The sequence below is a fragment of the Stenella coeruleoalba genome (assembly GCF_951394435.1).
Source record: "Stenella coeruleoalba genome assembly, chromosome: 12".
Lineage (NCBI taxonomy): Eukaryota > Metazoa > Chordata > Mammalia > Artiodactyla > Delphinidae > Stenella > Stenella coeruleoalba.
The window spans coordinates 74,543,356-74,567,159 of record NC_137158.1 but is presented as its reverse complement, the minus strand read 5'-3'; the positions used below and the strand labels follow the sequence as shown (position 1 = coordinate 74,567,159).

At 37.9% G+C, this 23,804-nt stretch overlaps 1 protein-coding gene across 1 annotated transcript in view; it reads left to right on the top strand.

Moving 5' to 3' along the window:
- Window positions 1–6,829: 6,829 nt before the first annotated feature.
- Window positions 6,830–23,804, top strand: part of PPIL4 (peptidylprolyl isomerase like 4) — a 37,468-nt gene continuing 20,493 nt past the window's right edge. The window contains exons 1-9 of the mRNA XM_079940017.1: window positions 6,830–6,952; window positions 11,820–11,887; window positions 11,975–12,039; window positions 12,605–12,722; window positions 13,321–13,463; window positions 13,971–14,067; window positions 14,817–14,933; window positions 19,278–19,402; window positions 20,890–20,956. Of these exons, the coding sequence (XP_079796143.1) occupies window positions 6,883–6,952; window positions 11,820–11,887; window positions 11,975–12,039; window positions 12,605–12,722; window positions 13,321–13,463; window positions 13,971–14,067; window positions 14,817–14,933; window positions 19,278–19,402; window positions 20,890–20,956 (870 nt within the window). The 5' untranslated portion in view covers window positions 6,830–6,882. The remainder of the gene's footprint in view (window positions 6,953–11,819; window positions 11,888–11,974; window positions 12,040–12,604; window positions 12,723–13,320; window positions 13,464–13,970; window positions 14,068–14,816; window positions 14,934–19,277; window positions 19,403–20,889; window positions 20,957–23,804) is intronic.

The window sequence follows — 23,804 nt, the reverse complement described above, 5'->3', positions numbered from 1 at the left end:
ACGCAAAATATTACTCTTTGACTCCAAACTTTGAGGTATTTCCTTTTTCAACACCTGATCCTAGGGACTTCCCTGGAAGTACAGTGGTTAAGACTTCACCCTCCCATTGTAGGGGGCACAGGTTTGATCCCTGGTCAGGGAACCTGCATGCCGGCACGGTGTGGCAAAAAAAAAAAAAAAAAGCAAAAACTACTGATCCCATTGTTTTTATTATTCTCACACTCAGAAGTTGAATTCCTCTTTTTCTGTAATCCAAAAGCAGGCTTGGCACCAAAGAGAAGTCTGGGACATAATCTGTATCTGTTTCCAATTTCTGGGAGAGAGTGAATCGCTGCGTTTCTATTGCAACACAGTCTACTCCATTATTTCCCAGAGTTACTCAACCACACATTTTTGAACTTCCTGAATGCCCCCAGGAGATGATAAAAAGGAAATCAAGAAAGATATTCCTTTTACATCTCCAGAGCCATTTACACATTTTACCTTATTTTTCTCCTAAGATATTTTAAAACTGTTTTTACTGTACCCTTATTCTCTGTGTATTTATAGAGATTTAAGTTTTTTGCCCGGAGTTACAGGATACTAAGTGATGGAGCTGTGGTTTTTAACCCTGGTATTCTGAATTAATACATTCTGTTGGTTCATAGAAGTTGTTTAAAAAGTAAAAGTCATAATTTTCTTTGTTTTTATATGTTTATAGAGATTATTACAAAGTGTTCTGTTCAATTGAGTTTCTAAGAACATGATGTGGCTTGAGAGAAATGAAGAAACAGGAAATTGTGGGAGATCTTTGCCTCTTTCTCCACCACAACTGTAGCCAGAGGGGCCCCAGGACAAAGAGGCCGTCCCTGCTTTCTGCTCCCCCAGCTAACTGATTCCAACAACCTGAAAGCATGCAGAGACATCTGTGTCCAAGGATGTTAAATTAGTTGTAAATCAGTGTTTGATTTGTATTCTGATAAAAATTCTGGAAATAAAAGATTAAAATAAACATCCAAAATATTTAAAAATACTATGCGATTTCAAAAATATAGGACATCTGTGATAAATATTGCAGGAAGAATTCAATGGTGGAGGTAGAAATCCTTTTGAGAGTCTATTTAGGGATGATTTCATATTCAGTAACACAGCTAAGTAGGTAATATTTTGTGGTAAGCCTGCATTTTTTTTTGATTTTTTTAAGACTTTTTTTGAGGTTTGTTTTTAAAGAAACTGCATACATCATTAGAGACAAAGAGTAATTTAAATACCATGCAGTTTCTGTATGTACAAAACCTAGGCCATAGAGATCCAGTTTAATTTGTATTCTATTTACACTGTCTTCCTCATACAGCTGTTGTCTGTTAAAGCAGAACACAGGAGAGTGCTCTGATACAAAGACAAGCTATGTACAGACACCCGGGAAGCAAAAGCCTGCATTTTTATTTGTCTTCTTTGAACTTTTAAGACTTTTTTAGGAACGGAAGGGGCCTCCATGTGGAAGCAGAAGCAGATTGCAGGATGTCTTTTCTCCGCCTTCATTGGGCTTCCAGTGTTGGGGAGTGCATTTACTTCTTTTGAGTCAAGCTTCACTCTATTTGAGTCCCTAGAACACAGGAGCCGCACTTTATCATCTTCTACCGCATTTGGTGGCAAAATTATGGGCAACTTCATAATCTGTATGTATTAACTATATTTTCTTATTTTCTGTATTCTGGATGCTCTGTTGTCTGGGGCCTGGCTGACCCAAGAGAGACTCCCAGGGCTAAGCTAATTTCTAGAGTTAGTAAACTGCTCCCCTGTGAGCCTGCCTTTCATATGTAAACCAACCAATCCAGAGCATATACTCCAGATCACCTCCACTATCAGGCTTTTATTAACCTCCAGGAGGCAATATTTCTCTGCCCTAATCATCCCAGGGCCAAGTGCCAGAAAACTAGAGATAGCCTCCAACCCCCAGAGCCCACTGAAATTATTCAAACCAGACAATGCTAATCCTGCTTATGCTCCCTTGTCTTGCCTTCTCCAAAGAAACCACAGTAAAGACTTCTGTCTATGCTTTCCTCTTGCTCCTTCTGCCTCCTGACCCACCCTGGTGCTTTCCTGTGTGGTCCTTCACGGCATGGTGTGTCCCCCCTCCTCTTGGGATCTGTTGTCCTCACCACGTGTGAATAATACTAAAACCCACATTTCAAAACATTATACCAATATCTACTGAAAAGGTCATGCTAAAATAATCACAATAAAGAAAGAGCCGTTAGTCATGGAAGCAACCTAAATGCTCATCGACAGATGAATGGATAAAGAAGATGTGGTACATATATACAATGGAATATTACTCAGCCATAAAAAGGAACGAAATTGGGTCATTTGTAGAGACGTGGATGGACCTAGAGACTGTCATACAGAGTGAAGTAAGTCAGAAAGAGAAAAACAAATATCGTATAGTAACGCATATATGTGGAATCTAGAAAAATGGTACAGATGAACTGGTTTGCAAGGCAGAAATAGAGACACAGATGTAGAGAACAAATGTATGGACATCAAGGGGGGAAAGCAGTGGCGGGTGGGAATGGTGGTGTGATGAATTGGGAGATTGGGATTGACATGTATACACTGATGTGTATAAAATTGATGACTAATAAGGACCTGCTGTATAAAAAAATAAATAAAATTAAATTTAAAAAAATAAAATGGCAAAAAAAAAGAAAAGAAAGAGCAATTAAAGTCTTTGACAAGGACAGGCAGACGAAGAAGCAGGTGAAGATTGCTCCCAGAGAGGGCGGAATGTCCTGCTTTCCAGCCAATCAAAATGTTCTCAAAAGCCCCTGGATCTAAGCCCCTGCTATAGTAAGTTTAAGACTTTTATATGAGTGGGGTTGGATAGGAGTGGAAGCTTACTATCTCAGGGGACTCAATATTTAGAGATAATCATGGCAAATATAACCATAAAATATGTTAAGTGGTATATATGTAAAATTTAATATTTAGGACTGTTTATCTTTTGAATCACCTAAGTAAAAGCTGAAAAATGGTAAATCTTTTTTCTGTATACACACTTTTTTTAGAGCAACTTAAGGTTTAAAGAACAATTGAGGAGAAATTATGGGGAGTTCCTATATACCCTCTCCTCCATCTCCCAGTTTCCCCTATTATTAACATATTGAATTAGTCTGGTACATTTGTTACAACCGATAACCCAATATTCATACACTATTATTAACTAAAGTCCATAGTTTATAATAGGGTTCACTCTTAGTGTCATACAGTTATTCAGGGTTTGGCAAATATATAATAGCCACCATTATAGCATCATACAAAATAGTTTCACTGCCCTAAAAATGCCTGTGTTTCAACTACTCATCTCTCCCTCATTCTGCCAGAAACCTGGCAACAACTGCTCTTTCTACTGTTTACATAATTTTCCTTTATCAGAAAAGGAATAGTTGTCATATAGTTGGAATTACACAGTATGTAGCTTTTTCACACTGGCTTCTTTCACTTACCAATATGTATTTAAGGTCTGCCATGTCTTTTCATGGCTTGCTAGCTCATTTCTTTTGATCTTTAAATAATATTCCATTGCATGGCTGTTTATTCCAGCTTGTTAAACCAGGTTGTTTATTCATTCACCCAGTAAAAAAATGTCTCAGTTGCTCCTGAACTTTGGCAGGTATGAATTAAGCTGCTATAAACATTTGTGTGCAGGTTTTTGTGTGGACATAAGACTCAACTTATTTGGGTAAATACCTAGGTGAGTGATGGCTTGAATTCATGGTAAGGTAATGTTTTGCTTTGTAAGAAAATGCCAAACTGTCTTCCAAAGTGGCCGTACTATTTTACATTTCGATCAACAATTGCATTGTTATTTTAATTTGCATTTCTTTAATTAATCACCAATATTCATTCATCAGTAAATAATTATTCACCTATTATGTGGCAGGCTGTCATAGGCACTAAGGATAAAGCAGTAAACAAAACAGACAAAATTGGCTCTCCCTCTGGAGTTGACATTCTAGTAACAACATACAAATATAAACAAATTCCTAACTAGCATGTTAGATGGTAAAAAGCACTATGTAGAGAAGTAAAAGTGTATGTATGTGGGGTTAACTTTTTTTTTTGGCTGCACCACGAGGCATGTGGGATCTTAGCTTCCCCGATCAGGGATCGAACCCATGCCCCCTGCAGTGGAAGTGCAGAGGCTTAACCACTGGACCATCAGGGAAGTCCTAGGTTAGCTTTAATTATAGTGGTCAGGGAAGGGCTCACTGAGAGGTGACATATGAGCAAGGGACCTAAAGGAGGTGAAAGAGAGCTATGCAAATAGCTGGAGAAAGAGGGTTCCAGTCAGATGGGACAGCAATGCAAAGGGCCTCAGGCAGAGCCCCTCACCCCATCCCCTCCCCCATAGTGTTCAAAGAATAGCAAAGGCTAGTGTGACCTCATGGGACTAAGAGTGAAGACAGCAAGAGGGGTGGCAGAATGTCATGTAAGGTCTTGTAGACTATAGAAACTTTGGTTTTTAGTCAGAAATAAAGTTATTGGAGGTTATAAGTGTGTATAAAATGGCATGAAAAAGAATGGTCAGCTTGACCAGGAGAGTTTGGGGAATAAACTTTTCATGGAAACCCTCAAAGGAAGACAAAAGTAGTTTCATAAGTCTTCTAAGTTAGAGTGTCGATGAAAATATTAATTAATAGTCAACCTATGAAAGAAATGGAAAATTTTATTTGAGCCAACCTGAGGATTATAACCTGGGAGATAGTCTCTCAGAGAGCTCTGAGAACTGTTCTGAAGAGGTAAAGGCGGAGGCCAGTATATATGTGATTTTGGTGAAGGGGTACATGAAATCCATCACCTTAGTAGGTTACTGCTATTCGAGAGAAACAAATATCTTAGTTAATGGTTCTAGTGCTTTTCTAAGTGTGAGAAGATGCAAGAAACCGGGTTCATGAAATTTTCTCCTGTAAATATCTAACCGAGGGCCAGTTCTGTTAGTTTTCCCAGAGCACAAAGTGTCTCATCCTGACCTTTGCCCTGAATTCCTTTCAAGGTGTATTAGAGGCCAGTGACTGCAGTGGCCAATGACTTGATTCTTGTAGAACTGGATGGTGGGCAACATTTTTTAATTTTACAATCCCTTCCCTTTAGGTCTTAATTTCAACCAAGTTTTGCGAGGCATTTCATGACCAATCTATCCTGGGGTGCTAGGAATGCTCATTTCCAGGTCAAGCGAGGATTTCATTGATAGGCCGCTCAATGTGCTATGACTGTACTAGACCCTGTTAACAGTAGCCCAAAGCCTCTAGACCACCTGTCTTACTAGTCCGTTATGGTCCAGGAAATGTTCCCTATTGTTGCTTCTTCTCACATTTAGAGTTACACTATTACAATCATTGATCTTGAACTTCTCTGTCTTGTCTTAAAATTGTTTTCTCTTATTTCATCAAGATTACTGATAAAACCAGCAAAGATACAGGCTGAAGCCTACCATCTTTAGCTTGTTGCACTAAGGACCCACCCACCATCTGCTGCTGTAACAGGTATAGTCTTTTCCCTAGACGCAATTAGCCAGGAAAGAACTGCCTGTTAACCATCTTTCTGGGTAGCAAATTCTGCCTTTAAGGCCTAAAGTTTCTGATTCTGGGAGATAAAAAGAGACCAACTAGGAAACTCCGAGTGGTTGTCCCAACAGGTCAGGGGAAGGTGGCGCCGCGGTCCCCCTCCCCGCCCCCCCCCCCCCGCCCCCGCCCACACTGCGATGAAGGGAGGGCCTGAGGAGCATTAAAGAAAGGTCCGCCCCATTCTTTATTTTTTTTTAACATCTTTATTGGAGTATAATTGCTTTACATTGTTGTGTTAGTTGCTGCTGTATAACAAAGCAAATCAGCTATACATATATCCCCATATCCCCTCCCTCTTGCGTCTCCCTCCCTCCCACCCTCACTATCCCACCCCTCTAGGGGAACACAAAGCACCCAGCTGATCTCCCTGTGCTTTGTGGCTGCTTCCCACTAGCGATCTATTTTACATTTGGTAGTGTCTATATGTCCATGCCGCTCTCTCACTTCGTCCCAGCTTACCCTTCCCCCTCCCTGTGTCCTCAAATCCATTCGCTACGTCTGAGTCGTTATTCCTGTCCTGCCCCTAGGTTCTTCAGAACCTTTTTTTTTTTTTTTTTTAGATTCCATATATATGTGTTAGCATACGGTATTTGTTTTTCTCTTTCTGACTTTCTTCACTGTGTATGACAGACTCTAGGTCCATCCACCTCACTACACATAACTCCATTTCATTCCTTTTTATGACTCATATTCCATTGTATGTATGTGCCACATCTTCTCTATCCATTCATCTGTTGATGGACACTTAGGTTGCTTCCATGTCCTGGCTATTGTAAATTGTGCTGCAATGAACATTGTGGTACATGACTCTCTTTGAATTATGGTTTTCTCAGGGTATATGCCCAGGAGTGGTATTGCTGGGTGGTGTGGTAACTCTATTTTCAGTTTTTTAAGAAACCTCCATACTGTTCTTCATAGTGGCTGTATCAGTTTACATTCCCACTAACAGTGCAAGAGCGCCCCATTCTTGAGATAGAGCACAAAGGGTCACAAATCCTTCACAGAAGCCCCTTTGAGTGACAGGTTTCCGCGCCAGTCGCCAAGGGCTAAGAACGATTTTCAAAAGGGCCGCGCCATGGGCAGGACCCAGGGCACCGCCCGACAGCCGGGGGAGGCGGGGCACCGACCAGATCCGCCCAAAGGAGCCTCCCGGAAGGGGGCGTTGTCGCCGGAGGGATGACGTAAAAGGCGTCGCGCCGAGGGTGACGCCTGGCGTAGTTGACGTCGGGCTGAGCCTGTCACCCCTGGGGCTTGTTGCAGAGGAGGAGCGGGCGCCATGGCTGTTCTGCTGGAGACCACCTTGGGCGATGTCGTCATCGACTTGTACACGGAGGAGCGGCCGCGCGGTGAGGCCCGGGCCCCGCTCACCTCTCCGCCGGGCCGCTATCTGCCTTCCCCACTTTGCCTTTTCTGCCAGGTCCCCGTGGACTGGTTGGAGCTTCTGGGCTGATGGTGCCCGCGACTGCGCTGTTTTATTAGCGGGCCTTGGTTGAAAAGTTTTTTTGAGGAGCAGCCCTTCTCCGCATCTGGTGCTGGGCCCGGGTGGCGGGTGCTTGTGGTTATTAAATGCGTGTGTGTGTAATGCAGCATATACAATGCCCATAGCTTTTGCGGCTTTACTGCTTTTCACTAGTCAGAGGAACGCAAGCAGTATTCCTTGGTGTGTAATCAGTATATCCTGATGAAAGCAGGGAGGATGGGCTTGGAGCCGTGAGTGTGGGCATCCCTCGTGGTTGGAGGAAGGGCTGTCCAGAGGTGTGCACCCAACCTTAGCAAACACTCATTGATCGTCCACTATGCGAGACTTTGTGCCAAGCCGTAGAATGGGCCTCTTACCCTCGAGGGTGTAATTTTAAATTGGTGGAAATAGGCGCCGCAACCCATTTAATTTCTTAAGCGTTGTAGTGGAAGAATGTGTAAGTTGCCATGGAAACCAGAGGAGGGTGTAATTTTGGCAGGGGGCGGGGAGAAGCAAAGCTAGCAAAGAATTCAGAGCCCTTGAACTAGCTCTTTGAAAAATGAGTGGGAGCGAGGGTTTTCTTGTTTGCTTGAAATTTAATGGAAATAGCAAGTAGATCCGCGTGGCTTGACAGTGGAATGGCCGACTGCGAGTCTGGTTGTACACGTTTTTAGGTTAGGTCAGGTCGTGAATAGCCTTAAGCCCAGAGTCTTTGAAGGGATTAAGAGCAGGATGGAGGCATGGCAAACTTCTTGTTTTAGGACGATAATAAGTAGCAGTGTGGAGAATGTTTCAGAGTGGGGAGAAGCTAGAGACCAGGAGAGTTTAGTTACAAGCAGGGTCCTGCCCCCACGGAATGCAGTCTATGAAAGAAGATGAAACAAGCTGCAGTATGGTACCTTGAGTGCCTTCCGACGTGCTGCACTTTATCCCACGCTCACTTATCGCCCCCCGTCAACACTCAACCATACCTCTATGCCTTTCTCATACTGTTGCCTCTACCCCACATTTCTCTCCGCTGTTGTCCTTTTGGCAAAGTTCCTGCTTATTATTCAACTTTCAGATCAAGCATGATCTCTTCTGTGAAACTCTCCAGTGTCCCTAAGTAGAGTTCGATTGGTTTCTTGTGTTCTGTCTCAGGTCTTTTATAAATCACAGTACATATTTTGTTATACATTTACCTATTTTCCTGGAATTAATTTGCAAGTCCTGGGCTCCTCTCAAGAATGTAAACTCTAAGAGAATAGGGACTGTGTCTTAATTATCTCTATATCCTGAGCATCTACTGCAGTGCCTGACACTTTGAGGGCATACACCAAAGGTTCATTATATTGAGTAATGCAAATATATGTGTTGTATTAAGATTCTTTGTGCAAGTGATAGAAACTCAACACAAACTGGCTTAAAGAAAACAGTTGATTGCCTCATGTTACTGGGGTAAGCTTTAAGGATGGCAGGACCAGGGGGTACACAGGATTTTTTAGGGAATTGTATTTTTCATCTCTTGGATTTGCTTTCCTTTGAGTTTGACACTCTCCATGTGGAGCAGCACCTGGCAAGTTTGTGGGCCTTTTTCCGTAGAACTATGAGAGACTAAAGGGGAGGTAGGGTTATCTCACCTAATTAACACGGACAAAATGGACAAGCAATGTTTCTGCAAAGATAGCTTGGGACACTAAAAACATAAGTCCACCCTATTTGTATATATTTGTAAGCAGGTGATTGGGTATCTACTTCTATATGTAACTACTTATCAATTTATAGTAAGTATATCCAGACTTATTTTTCTTTTTTCCTCCCTCCTTCTCTCCCTTCTTTTTCTTTTTTTTTTTTGCGGTACGCGGGCCTCTCACTGTTGTGGCCTCTCCCGTTGCGGAGCACAGGCTCCGGACGCGCAGGCCCAGCGGCCATGGCTCACGGGCCTAGCCGCTCCGCGGCATGTGGGATCTTCCCGGACCGGGGCACGAACCCGTGTCCCCTGCATCGGCAGGCGGACTCTCAACCACTGCGCCACAAGGGAAGCCCTCTTTTTCTTTTTTTTTAAACCTTTTTGTTATAGAAAACTTGAAACATACACAGAAGTAGAAACATGTAAATGAACTCTCATGTGCTGATGATCAGCTTCTGTTTAACAGTTGTGAAATGTTTCATCTATAGCCCCACTCCACTGGATGTTTAAATTTTTTTATTTTTTATTTTTTTGCCGCACCCCTCGGCTTGGGGGATCTTAGTTCCCCCGCCAGGGATGGAACCCGCACCCCCTGCATTGGAGGCGCAGAGTCTTAACCACTGGACCGCCAGGGAAGTCTCTCTTAAATATCTTTTAATCTGTAGGTTCTCCCCCACCCCATTTTAAAATTAAGACTTTATTTTTTTTAAAGCATTTTAAGGTTCATAGCAAAACTGAGGTAAAGGTACAGAGATTTCCCATATTCCCCCTACACCCAGTGCACAGGCCTCTGCCATTGTCGTACCTCCCACCAGAATGGTACATTTGTAATACATTTGTAATGTTTCTACCATGTAACATTGTACATACTTTACATTTGTTACTACAGTGGTACATTTGATGAACCTGTATTGACACATCATTATCACCCAAAGTCCATTATTTATGTTAGGGTACGCTCGTGGTGGTGTGCATTCTGTGGCTTTGGACAAATGTATAGTGACATGTATCCACCGTTACAGTATCATGCAGAGTAATTTCACTGCCCTAAAAATCCTCTGTGCTCTGCCTGTTCATTCCCCTCCCCCGCATCTCCTGGCAACCACTTATCTTTAATTGTGTCCATAGTTTTGCTTTTTCCAGAATGTTATACAGATGGAACCATACGGTATGTAGCCTTTTCAGATTGACTTCTTTCACTGAGTAATGCATTTTAGGTTCCCCCGTCTTGTCATGGCTTGATATCTCAATTCTTTTTGCCTTGAATAATATTTCATTGTCTGGTTGTACCACAGATTATTTATCCATTCACTTACTGAAGGACATCTTGATTGCTTCCAAATTTTGGCAGTTATGAATAAAGCTGCTATAAACATCCGTGTGCAAGTTTTTGCATAGACCTGTTTCCAGATGCGTTGGGTAAATGCAAAGGAACATGATTGCTGGATTGTATGATAAGAGTGTGTTTAGTCTTGTAAGGAGGTCCATATATTATATTGGTTGATACATCTCTTAAATATCTTTTAATCTGTAAGTTTCCCCCGCCCCCCTTTTCTCCCTGAAAAATTTTTGAGAAAGAATCTGGGTCATTGATAGATTTTTCTCATTTTGGATTTGACTGATTTTATCCCTGTTGTATCTTTTAATATATTCTTCTATCCTTTCTATTTCTCATGAATTGCTACTTAGATCCAGAGCCTTGATCAGATTCAGGTTTAATGTTTTTGGCAAGAATATTTCATATCAGGTAGTCTGTACTTCCAGCTGCATCACATTCAGGAGGCACTCGATGTCTGGTTGGATCTTTTTGTGATGTTAAAATTGGTTAGTGGTTCAGGCCTGTCTACCTGATAATATCTGTTATAGTGTTCCCATTAGCTTTTCACCTAAAGATTTTGGCAACCATTGTTGATCACTACTTAGATTCATTATTTTTGTTTTCTAGTTAAAGGACTACTCCTATATGTTTAACAGTAACTCCAGGAATACATTTGTTTTCTAGAAAAATGATCAAAAGCCTGATATTCAAGAACCTCCAATAACTTGGCTCCATCTTACCTCTCCAGCTTTTTAATCCTCTGTTCCTCTGTGTCACTGGAGAAGTTATAGAAGTTAGACTGGTCTCCTGGACCCTCCCCAAAACATTTAAATTCCCACTTCCAGGGTATTTCATAATGTCCTCCCAGCTTGAAATGCCCACTCTCTACTCTCTGCCAATCCAGTTCTTTTAGTGCTCCCTTAAGCCTCCAGGAGGTGTTCTCATTTCCCCAGCCAGAAACAATCTCTTTTCAACTTGTGTGGCATATTTAAAAGCACTTTTAAACTTTGTACCATTTAAGTGCACAGATGGTATTATCAGGTGTGCCCACTATTGTAACTATTTGTGTTCAGGTGAAAGGACCCTAGTTTAGTATAAGCTCCTTGAGGGCAGGGACCACCTCATATGTCTTTCTGACTGTTTGGTTTCTAGCTTAGTGCCTTGAGAAGTTGTTAGCATGTTTCTCTACAACTAGACTGTAAACTTGTTAAGGGCAGAGATCGAGATTTAATGGCATTTGACCTAACAGTGACAGGTACTTAGAAGATTCTCAGTCAGTGTTTATTGGATAAATGAGTGAATTTATTTAAAAAACATGGTACATGATAAGTATATGGATTTTTGTGAAGGGCTGTTTAATCATTGTGAAAAAAATGGTCCCAGATATTTTGTTTTCTCTAATATAAATAATCTGTACCCATTTTCAGATACTCTGCTAGATCCTTTGCAGTCATAGTGTCCTCTTCATTTTTTCTTTCCCTTACAAAATCAATTCATCAACAAATGATTGCTTATCCCAGATAAGTTTCAGTTTTCTATACAGTTCAGATGCCCAAGAAATCCAAAGAAAAAGAGAATAAAATGATAATTTAAAACATATTGCCTTTTTCTAGGATTACTACCTTTTTCAGTGGCTTTGGACATTTGACCATTTGGGGAAGTTTTTGTATGGTAACTTAGAAATTAAACTATACTAACTGTGCTTTTACTTGGTTAAAAATATATTTGTGAACTACTGTGATAAATTTACTATTTACTTTCTTTCAGCTTGCTTGAATTTCCTGAAGTTGTGCAAAATAAAATATTACAATTATTGCCTTATTCACAATGTACAGGTGAGTTGGTGGATATTAGTCATGTTCTTTGTTATTGGAACTATCTAGCAAGCTCTCTGAATTAACAAAGTATCCTATATATTATAGAGGGATTTTATCATACAGACTGGTGATCCTACAGGGACTGGCCGTGGAGGAGAATCAGTTTTTGGGTAAGTTCTTTTATTTTCAAATGAGTAAAAATAGAATTGCCTCGGGCTTTCCTGGTGGCGCAGTGGTTGAGAGTCCGCCTGCCGATGCAGGGGACGTGGGTTCATGCCCCGGTCCGGGAAGATCCCACATACCGCGGAGCGGCTAGGCCTGTGAGCCATGGCTGCTGAGCCTGCGCGTCCCGAGCCTGTGCTCTGCAACGGGAGAGGCCACAACAGTGAGAGGCCTGCGTACCACAAAAAAAAAAAAAAATCTATATATATATATAGATTTTTCCCAAGTTCCATAAATGTCTATAGCAAATAAAAGGAATATTTTGAATCATAGTGGCATTTCTATAAAGAAATGGTAACTTGGGACTTCCCTGGCAGTCCAGTGGTTAAGACTCTGCCCTTCCAGTGCAGGGGGCATGGGTTCCATCCCGCAAGCCATGCGCACAGCCAAAAAAAACCAAAAACAAATGGTAACCTTATATGTTAACCCTAGCACCCTATATGTAACCCTAGTAGTTTTATATTTCATGTTGAGTATACTTATATTTTATAACCTTATTGTATGTATTTTTAGTCAACTGTATGGCGATCAAGCAAGCTTTTTCGATGCTGAAAAAGTGCCAAGAATTAAGCACAAGAAGAAGGGCACTGTGTCCATGGTGAACAATGGCAGTGATCAGCATGGATCTCAGGTAAGGAAATGGGTGAGGAGATGAGTTTTGCTCTAGGGAACCCACAAAATTATCTTTGTAAATATCTAGTAATGAGAGAATTTCAATCAAAGATATTTGTTAGAAGAAAAAAATGACACTATTTTTTCCTATGTTAAAAAAATCCTTATTATTTTGTCCTTTTAAAAGTAAAGCATGTCCATTGGGAGGAATTTAGAAAATACAGAAAAGCACAAAGATGAAAATAATATTGCCTACAATCCCACCATTCCTGGAATATCACTGTTCACAGTGTGGCCCGTTTCCTTTCAGTATTGATTACTTATTTCAAAACAGGTCATGTTGAGCACCTTTCATTCATTGTCACAACAGCCCCATTGGAGTAGATGGTTTTTTTCCCTCACAGTTTACATGTGAAAAAACTGAGATTTGGTTTGTTCAAGTGTTTTAAACAATCAGAGCATCTGTATTTATTGATATTTTATGTTTAAGCTTTGTGCCTTATACTTAGTAGTAGTGACAAGTAGGTGAGAATTCATGCAATTAATGTAGTCTTTTGTAACTGATTTCAGTTTGAATTATATATATATTTGTATTTATTCTATGTCTTTCTATATAGTTTCTTATTACAACAGGAGATAATCTAGATTACCTTGATGGTGTTCATACAGTGTTTGGTGAAGTGACAGAAGGCATGGACATAATTAAGAAAATTAATGAGACCTTTGTTGATAAGGACTTTGTTCCATATCAAGATATCAGGTATGGTTATAGTTTACTGTTGAAATGTACTAGAATGTTTTATATGTGATGTTTGACAGGTAATGGGGATGGCATACATAGGACTGGTTTTTGGATAATTCTAAAATGTGTGACTATAAGAATCTTTATAATAGAGAAGACCTTTATTTAAAAAAATACTTGTACTAATTATAAATGCTTATGTTGGGAGGAATTATTAATCCTTTAGCTTTTAAAAAATGCAGATTATTGGGAGCTATGACAAAATTACTAGGATTTAGTCATTTATATTACATCTTAGCATAATGCAGAGTAATAAATATAATATATAATATCAAACAATCAAAGACAGTAACACTAATTGTGAAAGTATACACTAGTAATATCCTTGTGCAATAAAATTTAAGAGCTTATGGTTTTTTTTGGTGTTAGAGATACTTAAGATATTTGTTATAATTTTTATAAAAAGTAAAACATGGATTCTGAAATGACATAAATGTAACATTTGACTTGGATTTATTTTGTAAGGATAAATCATACAGTGATTTTAGATGATCCATTTGATGATCCTCCTGATCTATTAATTCCTGATCGATCACCAGAACCTACAAGGGAACAACTAGATGTAAGTAGAGTCTTCTTGTGATTGAATGTATATACATATTAATGTTTTGCATAAAATTTGCTTTTTACCTTATTAAAACTTATTTCTTCAGAATGATTATCTTGCTTGATCAGTAATACTAGGACAAGTTTAGAGTTCTTTTTTCTCTTCCAGGGAGATACTCATTTTTCTACCTATCTTTTTATTTCCCTAATATTCTTGCCTTAGCTCTGGAAGCTTATATGAATACCTTGGGGAAATATTTCTCTTATCTCTTAACTCTAGATAGGAGTGTAGCTTTAAGGCTAAATTAAATTATCAGCTTGTGAAGGAACTTTTCAACTGGGGATACTTTTGAGCCAGGCTAGAACCCAGAAATTTCTGTGGCATAATGGAGACTTTTTCCCTCAGATCTTTTGAGGTAAAAATTTCTGCATATGAGGCTTCCTCAAAGCTGAATTTATCTTTATAGTTGGGATTTAATGCTTAATTTCTAAGATCATTTATCTTCTGTATTCAGCACTTAGTTGGATACCAGGTAGTTCCTATATAAATGTTTATTTTGATTTCAAAATAAATTAGATGCCTAGTCTGGCTAGTATTATTGAATTCATCTAAATCAATTTTCAGAGGTTTGTAAGTTTGTTTCACATTTGTGAAACAAATGTTCTAACACATTTGATGGAACTAAGAATAAAGCATAATGTCTCTCATATTTCTTAGATTTTTCTATTCTTTAAATATATATGTGAGTAACTTCTGCCTTACAGAGTGGTCGAATAGGAGCAGATGAAGAAATTGATGATTTCAAAGGAAGATCGGCTGAAGAAGTAGAAGAAATAAAGGCAGAAAAAGAGGCCAAAACTCAAGCTATTCTACTAGAAATGGTAAGATAATTACTTTGTTCGAATAGTTTTTCAGCAATATATTTAATACATACTCATTGTGAGTTTATTTCTGACTTTTTGATAGTCTTTAAAATATTAAAAAATTTAGCTAAGAGTTTTTTTTTGGATTAAATTTTGTATGACATAGTAACACAAATGAAAGTAAACAGATTTGATTCCACTATTAATATAGTGCTAAGTGCCTTTTTAAAAAAATGGGAAGTGGATATCCAGCTTACAAATATTAATTGGGTTTCAGTTGTTTATACTCATCTCATTTTTAAAGAGTTTCTTGGACTGAATTTTAAGTATATTAGAGAATAATTCTTTGTACGTCTCAAGTATTGAGATTAAATAGTAAAATACTAAGTACAGGATAAAACCTGGGCAGAAATTGAACACTGTAAAGTATACTCTTTTTTGTATTACTAGCAATATGAAGTCATTTGGGGAACAGTTATTCAGTACATGATTAGTTGACCTACTAGGCATTTTTTCCATTTCTTATTTTTGTGGAATAGGTATACCTTTCACGTAGTAGGTCATCAATAATATTGGAATGGATGGATAATAATTAAGTTTTTATTACTATCATTATTTTATATAGTAGAGCTTTCAGGTTCATTATGTTTTAAAATTCGTATTAGCATCGCTAGTCTGAAGGAACAAATACTAAAGATTATAATTCAAGAAAACTTTACTGAATTGAAAAAAAATTAAAAATATACAGTTTAATGAGCACACTGTGTTATCTGAGAATATTGACCCAGAATAGCCAACACCAAGACAAATTCTAAGAAAATTACTGGACTTAAAAGAAAAATCCTTTGAGCACCTGGGCAGCAAGAGTAAGTGATTTATAAGGGAAAGAACATTAGCTTATCATCAGAGCTTTCATCAACAAAGTATAGAAAGTTTATGCCAGAATAAGAGGAGTTGACATATTCTTTAAACTTTTTATTTTCAGATAATTTCAAATTTACAGAAAAATTACAAATAACGCAGACAACTTCTATATACCTTTTACCCAGATTCACCCATTTTTAACATTTTGCCACATCTGCTTTGATCGTTCATTTTTTCTCTCTCTCTCTCCTCTCCCTCTCTGTCTCTGATTATACATGCACATATGCACATACTGTTTTGGGGGGACCATTTGAAATTGTGGTGCAGATATCTTTTCTCTTTCATTAGTGTGTATTTCCTAAGAGCAACAATATTATCCTACATATTCACAGTATAGATATCAAAATCATGAAATTTAAAATTGATAGAAATTACAGTCTACCTTCCAGTTTTGTCAGTTACTTCAGTAATATCCTTCATAGCTTTTTTTTTCCTGCCAGTCTAGAATCCATCTCATGATCAATCATCTGTTGCATTTAGTTGTCATGTTGCTCTAATCTCTTTAATCTGGAAGAATTCCTTAACTTGCCTTATTTTTCATTACATTAACATTTTTGAAGAATACAGGTCATTTATTTTGTAGAATATTCTTCAATTTAGGTTTATCTGCTGTTGCCTTGTGATTAAGATTCAGGTTATACACCCATAGCCAGAGTACTACATAGGTGACATTGTATCCTTCTCAGATGTCACATCTGGAGGTGGATAATATCCATCTGCCTCTCATTGGAAAGTGTTCGTTTTGATCACTTGGTCAAGGTAATCCATTGTCTGGGGACTCCACTGCATAGTTTCTGTTTTCCCCTTGCAACTAATAAGCCATCTGTAGAAAGGCACTTTGAAACCTTCAGATATCTTATTCCTTGTCAAACTGTCCCTCTGGATTTCTTAGCCATCCGTGACTATTGCTTGAACCAATCTTGACTCTGATGGGTGCAAAGTGGTGATTTCCCAACTCTGCCCTTTTTTCCACACTTGTCAGCCTGCCTTTTGTAAGGAAGACCACTCCTTTATTATCTCTACTTATCATATATTCATTATCTATATGGACTTGTGGATTCCTTTTCTTGTTTTGTTTTTAATACATAGAATTTATTTTATAGAGTAGTTTTAGATTTACAGAAAAATTGAACAAGAAGTACAGAGAGTTCCTATGTACTCCCTTCACCCTCCCCAACTGTTTACCTTTTTAATTAGCATCTTCCATTAGTGTGGTACATTTGTTACAATTGGTGAGCCAATATTGATAAATTATTATTAACTAAAATCCTTAATTTACATTAGGATCCACTCTTTGTGTTGACAAATGCCATGTATTGTACAGAATAGTTTCACTGCCTTGAAAGTCTTCTGTGCTCCACCTGTTCATCCCCCTAACTCCTGACAACCAGTATCTTTTTTTACTGTCTGCATAGTTTTGCCTTTTCCAGAATGTCATATAATTGGAATCATACAATGTGTAGCCTTTTCAGATTGGCTTCTTTCACTTAGCAACGTATACTTAAGGTTCCTCCATGTCTTTTCATGGCTTGATAGCTCATTTCTCTTGATAGTTACATAATATTTCATATGGGTCTACCACAGTTTGTTTATCCATTCACCTATTAAATATCTTGGTTGCTTCCAAGTTTTGGCAAATATGAATAAAGCTGCTGTAAACCTTTGTGTGTAGAATTTAGTGTGGACATAATTTTTAACTCATTTGAGTAGATACCTAGGAGCACAATTGCTGGAGTGTATGGTTTAGCTTTGTAAGAAACGGCCAAATTCTCTTCCAAATTGAATTACCATTTTGCATTCACACCAGCAAGAATGAGACTTCCTGTTGTTCTACATCCTTGTTAGCGCTTGGTGTTGTCAGTGTTTTGGGTTTTAGCTGTTGCATTAGGTGATCCTGTGTCCTTTCAATTCTCACAATTAACAAGTTTCCTCTATTTTCTAAGAACATCAGTTTCGCTTTATTTGTGTATAATGTAATGGTAATTCAGCTAGTGTTTTGCAATATTGTTTTGACCTTCATAGCTTATGAATATTTTAAATTTCCTTGCAGTATTTTAAAGTTATCTTTGACTAAGTAGTATAACAAGTTCTTTTTTAACTCATTAACTTTTTTTTCTCATTTGTGCTTCCATTAGATGTATTTCTGCCATTATAGGTGCCTTTTGGGATTTTACTGATTTGCTCTTCCCCATATATGTTGTAATGCTGCTTATTGGGCATAGGTTATTGCTATCTTTTGATAGACTTCAGAGACACTGAGCAGATCTTACTGGCTCAGTTGCTTCTTACTGTTTATGATTTCCAAGATTTCTCTCTCTTTTTTTTAATGTGTTTGTCCAAGAGGAAACACTTTATATAGTAATCTTACCTGAAATCATCTCTGAGAGTTTTTGAATATATGTATGAAGGTATATTGTTTCCCCATCTAAAGGCTCATGGTCAACATACTTTTCCCACAAGGAAAACAACACCATCATTATATCATATCATTACATCATGGTTTTCTCTTACTGTCACCCTCTCTAGTTCTTTAGTAGGAAGTGGTAGGCTCGGCTCAGCACAGTAGTTGACCATGAAGTTGACTTTGGTTTGACTGAAGTAGAAGATGATAGTGAGGGTGAGATTAAAAAGCTAGAAACACTCTCCAGGAATTGTTGGTGTTCCATACTGAGCAATAATGTGGAGAAGAATTGGGCATTACTTATTGCCGAAGGCTAGATTCAGCATGACAGTATTTTGCAAAAGTTTAAAAACAAGTAAAACTAAACAATATGTTACTTAGGGGTATATACTTATGTGTCAGAACTCTATAAAGATCTGTAAGGGAATGGCCAGAAAGGAAAACCAAAAAGCTCATTCGTGGTGAGAGAGGCAGAGGGATAATGGGATCAGGGGACATTTTAGTTCTCAAGCTAGTTGGTGGCATCATGGGTGTTTTTATTTTCATGCTTCATAACTTAGATATACTTACATAAGTTCTTTCAAAAATATATTAAATACTTGAAGAAAGAAAAAAGTGGAGATAAAATTGGGACTTTGAAGCCAGGTAGACCTGGGTTCAAATCCCAACTCTGTTGCTTACAACTGTGTGACCCTGGGCAAGTTAGTTATTTAACCTTTTTGAATTTTTACTCATGGAAAAGTAAAATGGAAATTGCATGGTTGTTTTAAGAATTGGCAGTAATGTATATGAAGTGCCAAACATGGTCTTCACACAAAGTAGGGGTCTGGTAAATATTTTGGCTATTAATATTGTTACTGCCAGGAAGCATGGAGTTTTGAATCTTGAAATCTATTAAGATTTCTTTTGCTGAGCCTGTAGTTTATAATGTAAATTTAGATATTTCAGGGAATCAGCATTGTGGGCTAAATATGGGATATTTAGAATGCAAATTAAATAAAGGAGTTGATTTATATTCTTGTTTATTTGTCATTTAGGTGGGAGACCTACCTGATGCAGATATTAAACCTCCAGAAAATGTGCTCTTTGTGTGTAAATTGAATCCAGTGACCACAGATGAAGATCTGGAGATAATATTCTCAAGATTTGGGCCAATAAGAAGGTAGTCTCTAGAATTAGTGAAAGATTTAGAAAAACTAGGTATTAGTTAGTAGTTTTCTAATAACATTTTTGACGAGTCTGTGAACTCAAAGTGAATTTTATACTGGTGAGTTTTACAGATGAGTCTGTTGGATAGTAGGGAAGAAAAACATGTATGTAAATGTGTATGCGTAGATATATGTGTGTATATATATTGTAATGTGTGTGTATGCATTATACATTGAATGATTCTCTCACTCCCAGCACAGACATTTTCAACTCTAAAACAGGAAGTGAATGGAACAGTTTAAGTCTAGTTCTGTAGTATTCTTTAATATTTTAAATATCTATCTCATTTAAATTCTCCCTAGAATTACCAGCAACCTATGTCAAAATTAATTTGAATCTAAGTTTTCTAAAATTTTTCTTTTGGTTAATTTTCCTTGTATTATTAGTGCAAAAGTTTATGAAACTAGTGTTTCTGTGAGAAAGGGGAATATTTTGTAATTGATTAAAAAATATTATTTTAAGTTTAGAATTTCCTTTCATTTCATGTTTTTTCTTCTATGAAGCCATTCTTTATTCTTCCTATTGAAAGAAAAATCTTCCTATAAAAGACTACCTGCCTTTATTCCTCTACTCACTTATAATATATCATCTTTACAAAAATATTTCCTATACTGCTACTTCTTATTTTTAAATTGGAGACATTATGTTCTAACTTCTTGCTAAGGAAGATGAGGATTCACGTCTATTTCTATCCTGCCCTCTTCATTCTCCCTGCCTACAACTTAGGTTGTATCATAATTTTGGTTAGATCTTTGTTCAATATTTACATTTTAATGTATACTTAAATATTGTAGCAGCTGAACCATATGCTATAATGTGATTACTTTTCGTTTCTCTCACAATGTTTTATATCCCTGTTTCATTTCATGTGTTTAAAATGAGGCTTGAGATACATGAGGAAAAAGGATTAAGCCAGTTGCTTTAAATTCCATCTTATTGGCCCTTTCATTTGGTTAAGATGGATTAGTTCTGTATAATAGCTAGACTTATGCGATTACATTTGAGCTTGGTTTATATTAAAATTCAAAACCCCCAAATCGTAAGTTTATTAAACATATGTATATGTATGAATGTGTGTGCATTATTCTACATTAGATAATCTGTAATTCATCTGTATTTGGACTACAAATAAATTACGATTTAAAAGGATTTTTAGCAGTAATTTCCCTTTGCCAAAGGAAAATTAAATATTTTTATCTTATTCTTCCTTCAGTGTTTTGGGAATGTAGGATTGTAGGCTTAGATAGGGCATTTATAGTAGAATCTAAATAATTTAGTTTCTAGACTGGTGAACTATTTTTAAAAAAATAGTTATTATTGAAGAGATTTGGAGAAATATAGTTCTGTGAATTTAACTTTGGCTTATTTTGTTTTTTACTTTTGAAGAGTAAGAGTGAATGCTTTTTCTTTAAAGTCACTTTTTTCCAAACTATTTTTCAGTTGTGAAGTTATCCGGGATTGGAAGACTGGAGAATCCCTGTGTTATGCTTTTATTGAATTTGAAAAAGTAGGTCATAATATAGATATATTAAATATGTATTTTTTTGTTCTATGATATTAAAGTGTGAAAATGTATAGAACTTTTTCTAGTCTCTAAGATTAGAAAATTAGTTTGCCCTTTCTTTAGGCACCCAAGAAAAATAACTTTGTTATATTCAAATAGGGGATAAATTTAACATCTATCAATGTTAATATATGTATCTTTAATTTAGGTTCAGTTTCAACCTACATGAATGTATCTTTAAAATTTTAAAGTTTTAGGTAAAGTTCTTCGCATTCTATAAATAATTTTTCAGTGCTATTTAGGTAGATATAATAATTGAGTAATAGAAAGAGAACCAATCTGGGGGTTATGATCTAGATATTAATTTCAGCTCTATCACTGACCAGCTGTTCTATGATATTTGGCAGTTTATTTAGAATTCTTCTTTCTAGGCATTATCTTCCTTATAAGTAAAGCTTGAGTATTAGGTTAGATGGGTACTTTCTAGATCTATAATAGGAATGATAGCTTATGTTACTCAAGTAATTTTCTTTAAGCAAGCATTATGCTATTTGACCTGCATTTAATCCTCACAACTCTGAGATAGGTACTGTCCTCCTTCTCCAAATAAGTAAACTGAGACACACAGTGGTAGCGTGACTTGTTTAAAATCATGTACCTAGTGAATGTCATAGCCTTCTGTCCTGCTGTTTTATTTTCAAAGAAATAGTTAATAACTCAATTAACATTTTATGTAACAAATATAAACTACCACCCATATTTATAAAATTGTTCAGATTTAAAACGTTGTTAATACTCATAAATTTAGTGTAATTCTTTTTAAAAAAACCATCAAATTTAAATGTGACTTATACAGTGACTAGGAACATTTGTATTAATTCTATTTCTTCTTTGCACTTTTCTTCATCTGATAAATAAATACAAAAGCTTGGGCTTTCCTGGTGGCGCAGTGGTTGAGAGTCCGCCTGCTGATGCAGGGGACACAGGTTCGTGCCCCGGTCCGGCAAGATCCTGCTGTGGAGCGGCTGGGCCCGTGAGCCATGGCCTCTGAGCCTGCGCGTCCGGAGCCTGTGCTCCGCAACGGGAGAGGCCACAACAGTGAGAGGCCCACGTACCGCAAAAACAAAACAAAACAAAACAAAAAAAAGCTTGTATTTGCTCTTAGGATTTGAACTTAGATATGTCTGATGCTGTTCCCAATGTGTTTAGCCATTTTGCTAGGCTACGTTATTTCTTTTTGCAGCTTTGGACTGAAGTATGTCCAATAGTAGCTCATTCTTAGTTATAGTTATCCCAAAGTACTTGTCGAACACCTTTTATATTTCAGGCACTGCAGTAGGCCCTAGGGGTACAAGATGAATAATGGAGGGTTGAGGAAGACAGACACATAACACATTATACCTAGACACTGTGTCAGGTGTACCAGAAATAATATTTACAAGGTACATTGGTGTCAGCAGAAAGGAGATTTCTACCTTTAGTTTGCTATGAATACTTTTTGTCAACTTGACAGTGTATTCCATCACTGAGCATAGATTATATTGTTTATTTGCTTACAAACATAATTTCGTTTTGTTTATGGCAGATTGACTAATATCTTCTGCACGTATCCCATTTGCCATGAATACATAGTTCAGGTCAACTGTAGAGCATAGAGTGGTTCTAGAATCTATGGATTCTTTTTTTTTTTTTTCTTTTTTTTCCGGTACGCGGGCCTCTCACTGTTGTGGCCTCTCCCGTTGCGGAGCACAGGCTCCGGACACGCAGGCCCAGCGGCCATGGCTCACGGGCCCAGCCGCTCTGCGGCATGTGGGATCTTCCCGGACCGGGGCACGAACCTGTGTTCCCTGCATCGGCAGGCGGACTCTCAACCACTGCGCCACCAGGGAAGCCCTAGAATCTATGGATTCTTTATCATGATTCAACATTTCAGTTTTTGAGGTGAATCTTTTATTTATTTTTGGCTGCGTTGGGTCTTCGTTGCTGAGCGTGGGCTTTCTCTAGTTGTGGCGAGCGGGGGCTACTCTTCATTGCGGTGCGCGGGCTTCTCATTGCAGTGGCTTCTCTTGTGGAGCACGGGCTCTAGGCACGTGGGCTTCAGTAGTTGTGGCACACGGGTTCAGTAGTTGTGGCGCACAGGCTTAGTTGCTCCGTGGCATGTGGGATCTTCCCGGACCAGGGATCAAACCCGTGTCCCTTGCATTGGCAGGCATATTCTTAACCACCGTGCCACCGGGGGAGTCCCTGAGGTGAATCTTTTGTAGCCTTTCTCTTTTCTTGAAAATTAGATTAAGCTATATTATTCTGCTTCATGATTCTCATGAGCGGTAGCCTCTTTGTAAGTGTCCATTGCTGACTCTTTTTTGCATGTTATGCAAGTTCTCTATGCTTTGGATAATCTGATCAAAATGTTTTTAAAACTGAGGAATGAAATACATGCCGAAAACGTGCAACTCATGAGTGAACAGCTTGATGAATTAATCACAGTTAATACACCCATGTAAATCACCACCCAGGTCAAGGAATAAAACGCCAGCAGAAAAAACATTACCGGAATCCCAGAGGCCCCACCTGTGTCCCCTTCCACAAACTTCCCCATTGCTGCTACTTCTGATATCATAGATTTTGTCTAATTTTAAACTTGATATCAGTGTAAACACAATGTGTGTTTTTGCTGTCTAGCTTCTTTTACTCAGTGCTAAACTAACATTTGTGAGATTTGTTCGTTACTGCATGTAGCTTTTAACTTTTTTGTTAATTTTCATTGGAGATACGGTATTTTATGTGTGCATGTAAATTTTCACTGACATATAGTATTTTATTGTGTGTATGTAAATTTTCGTTGCCATAT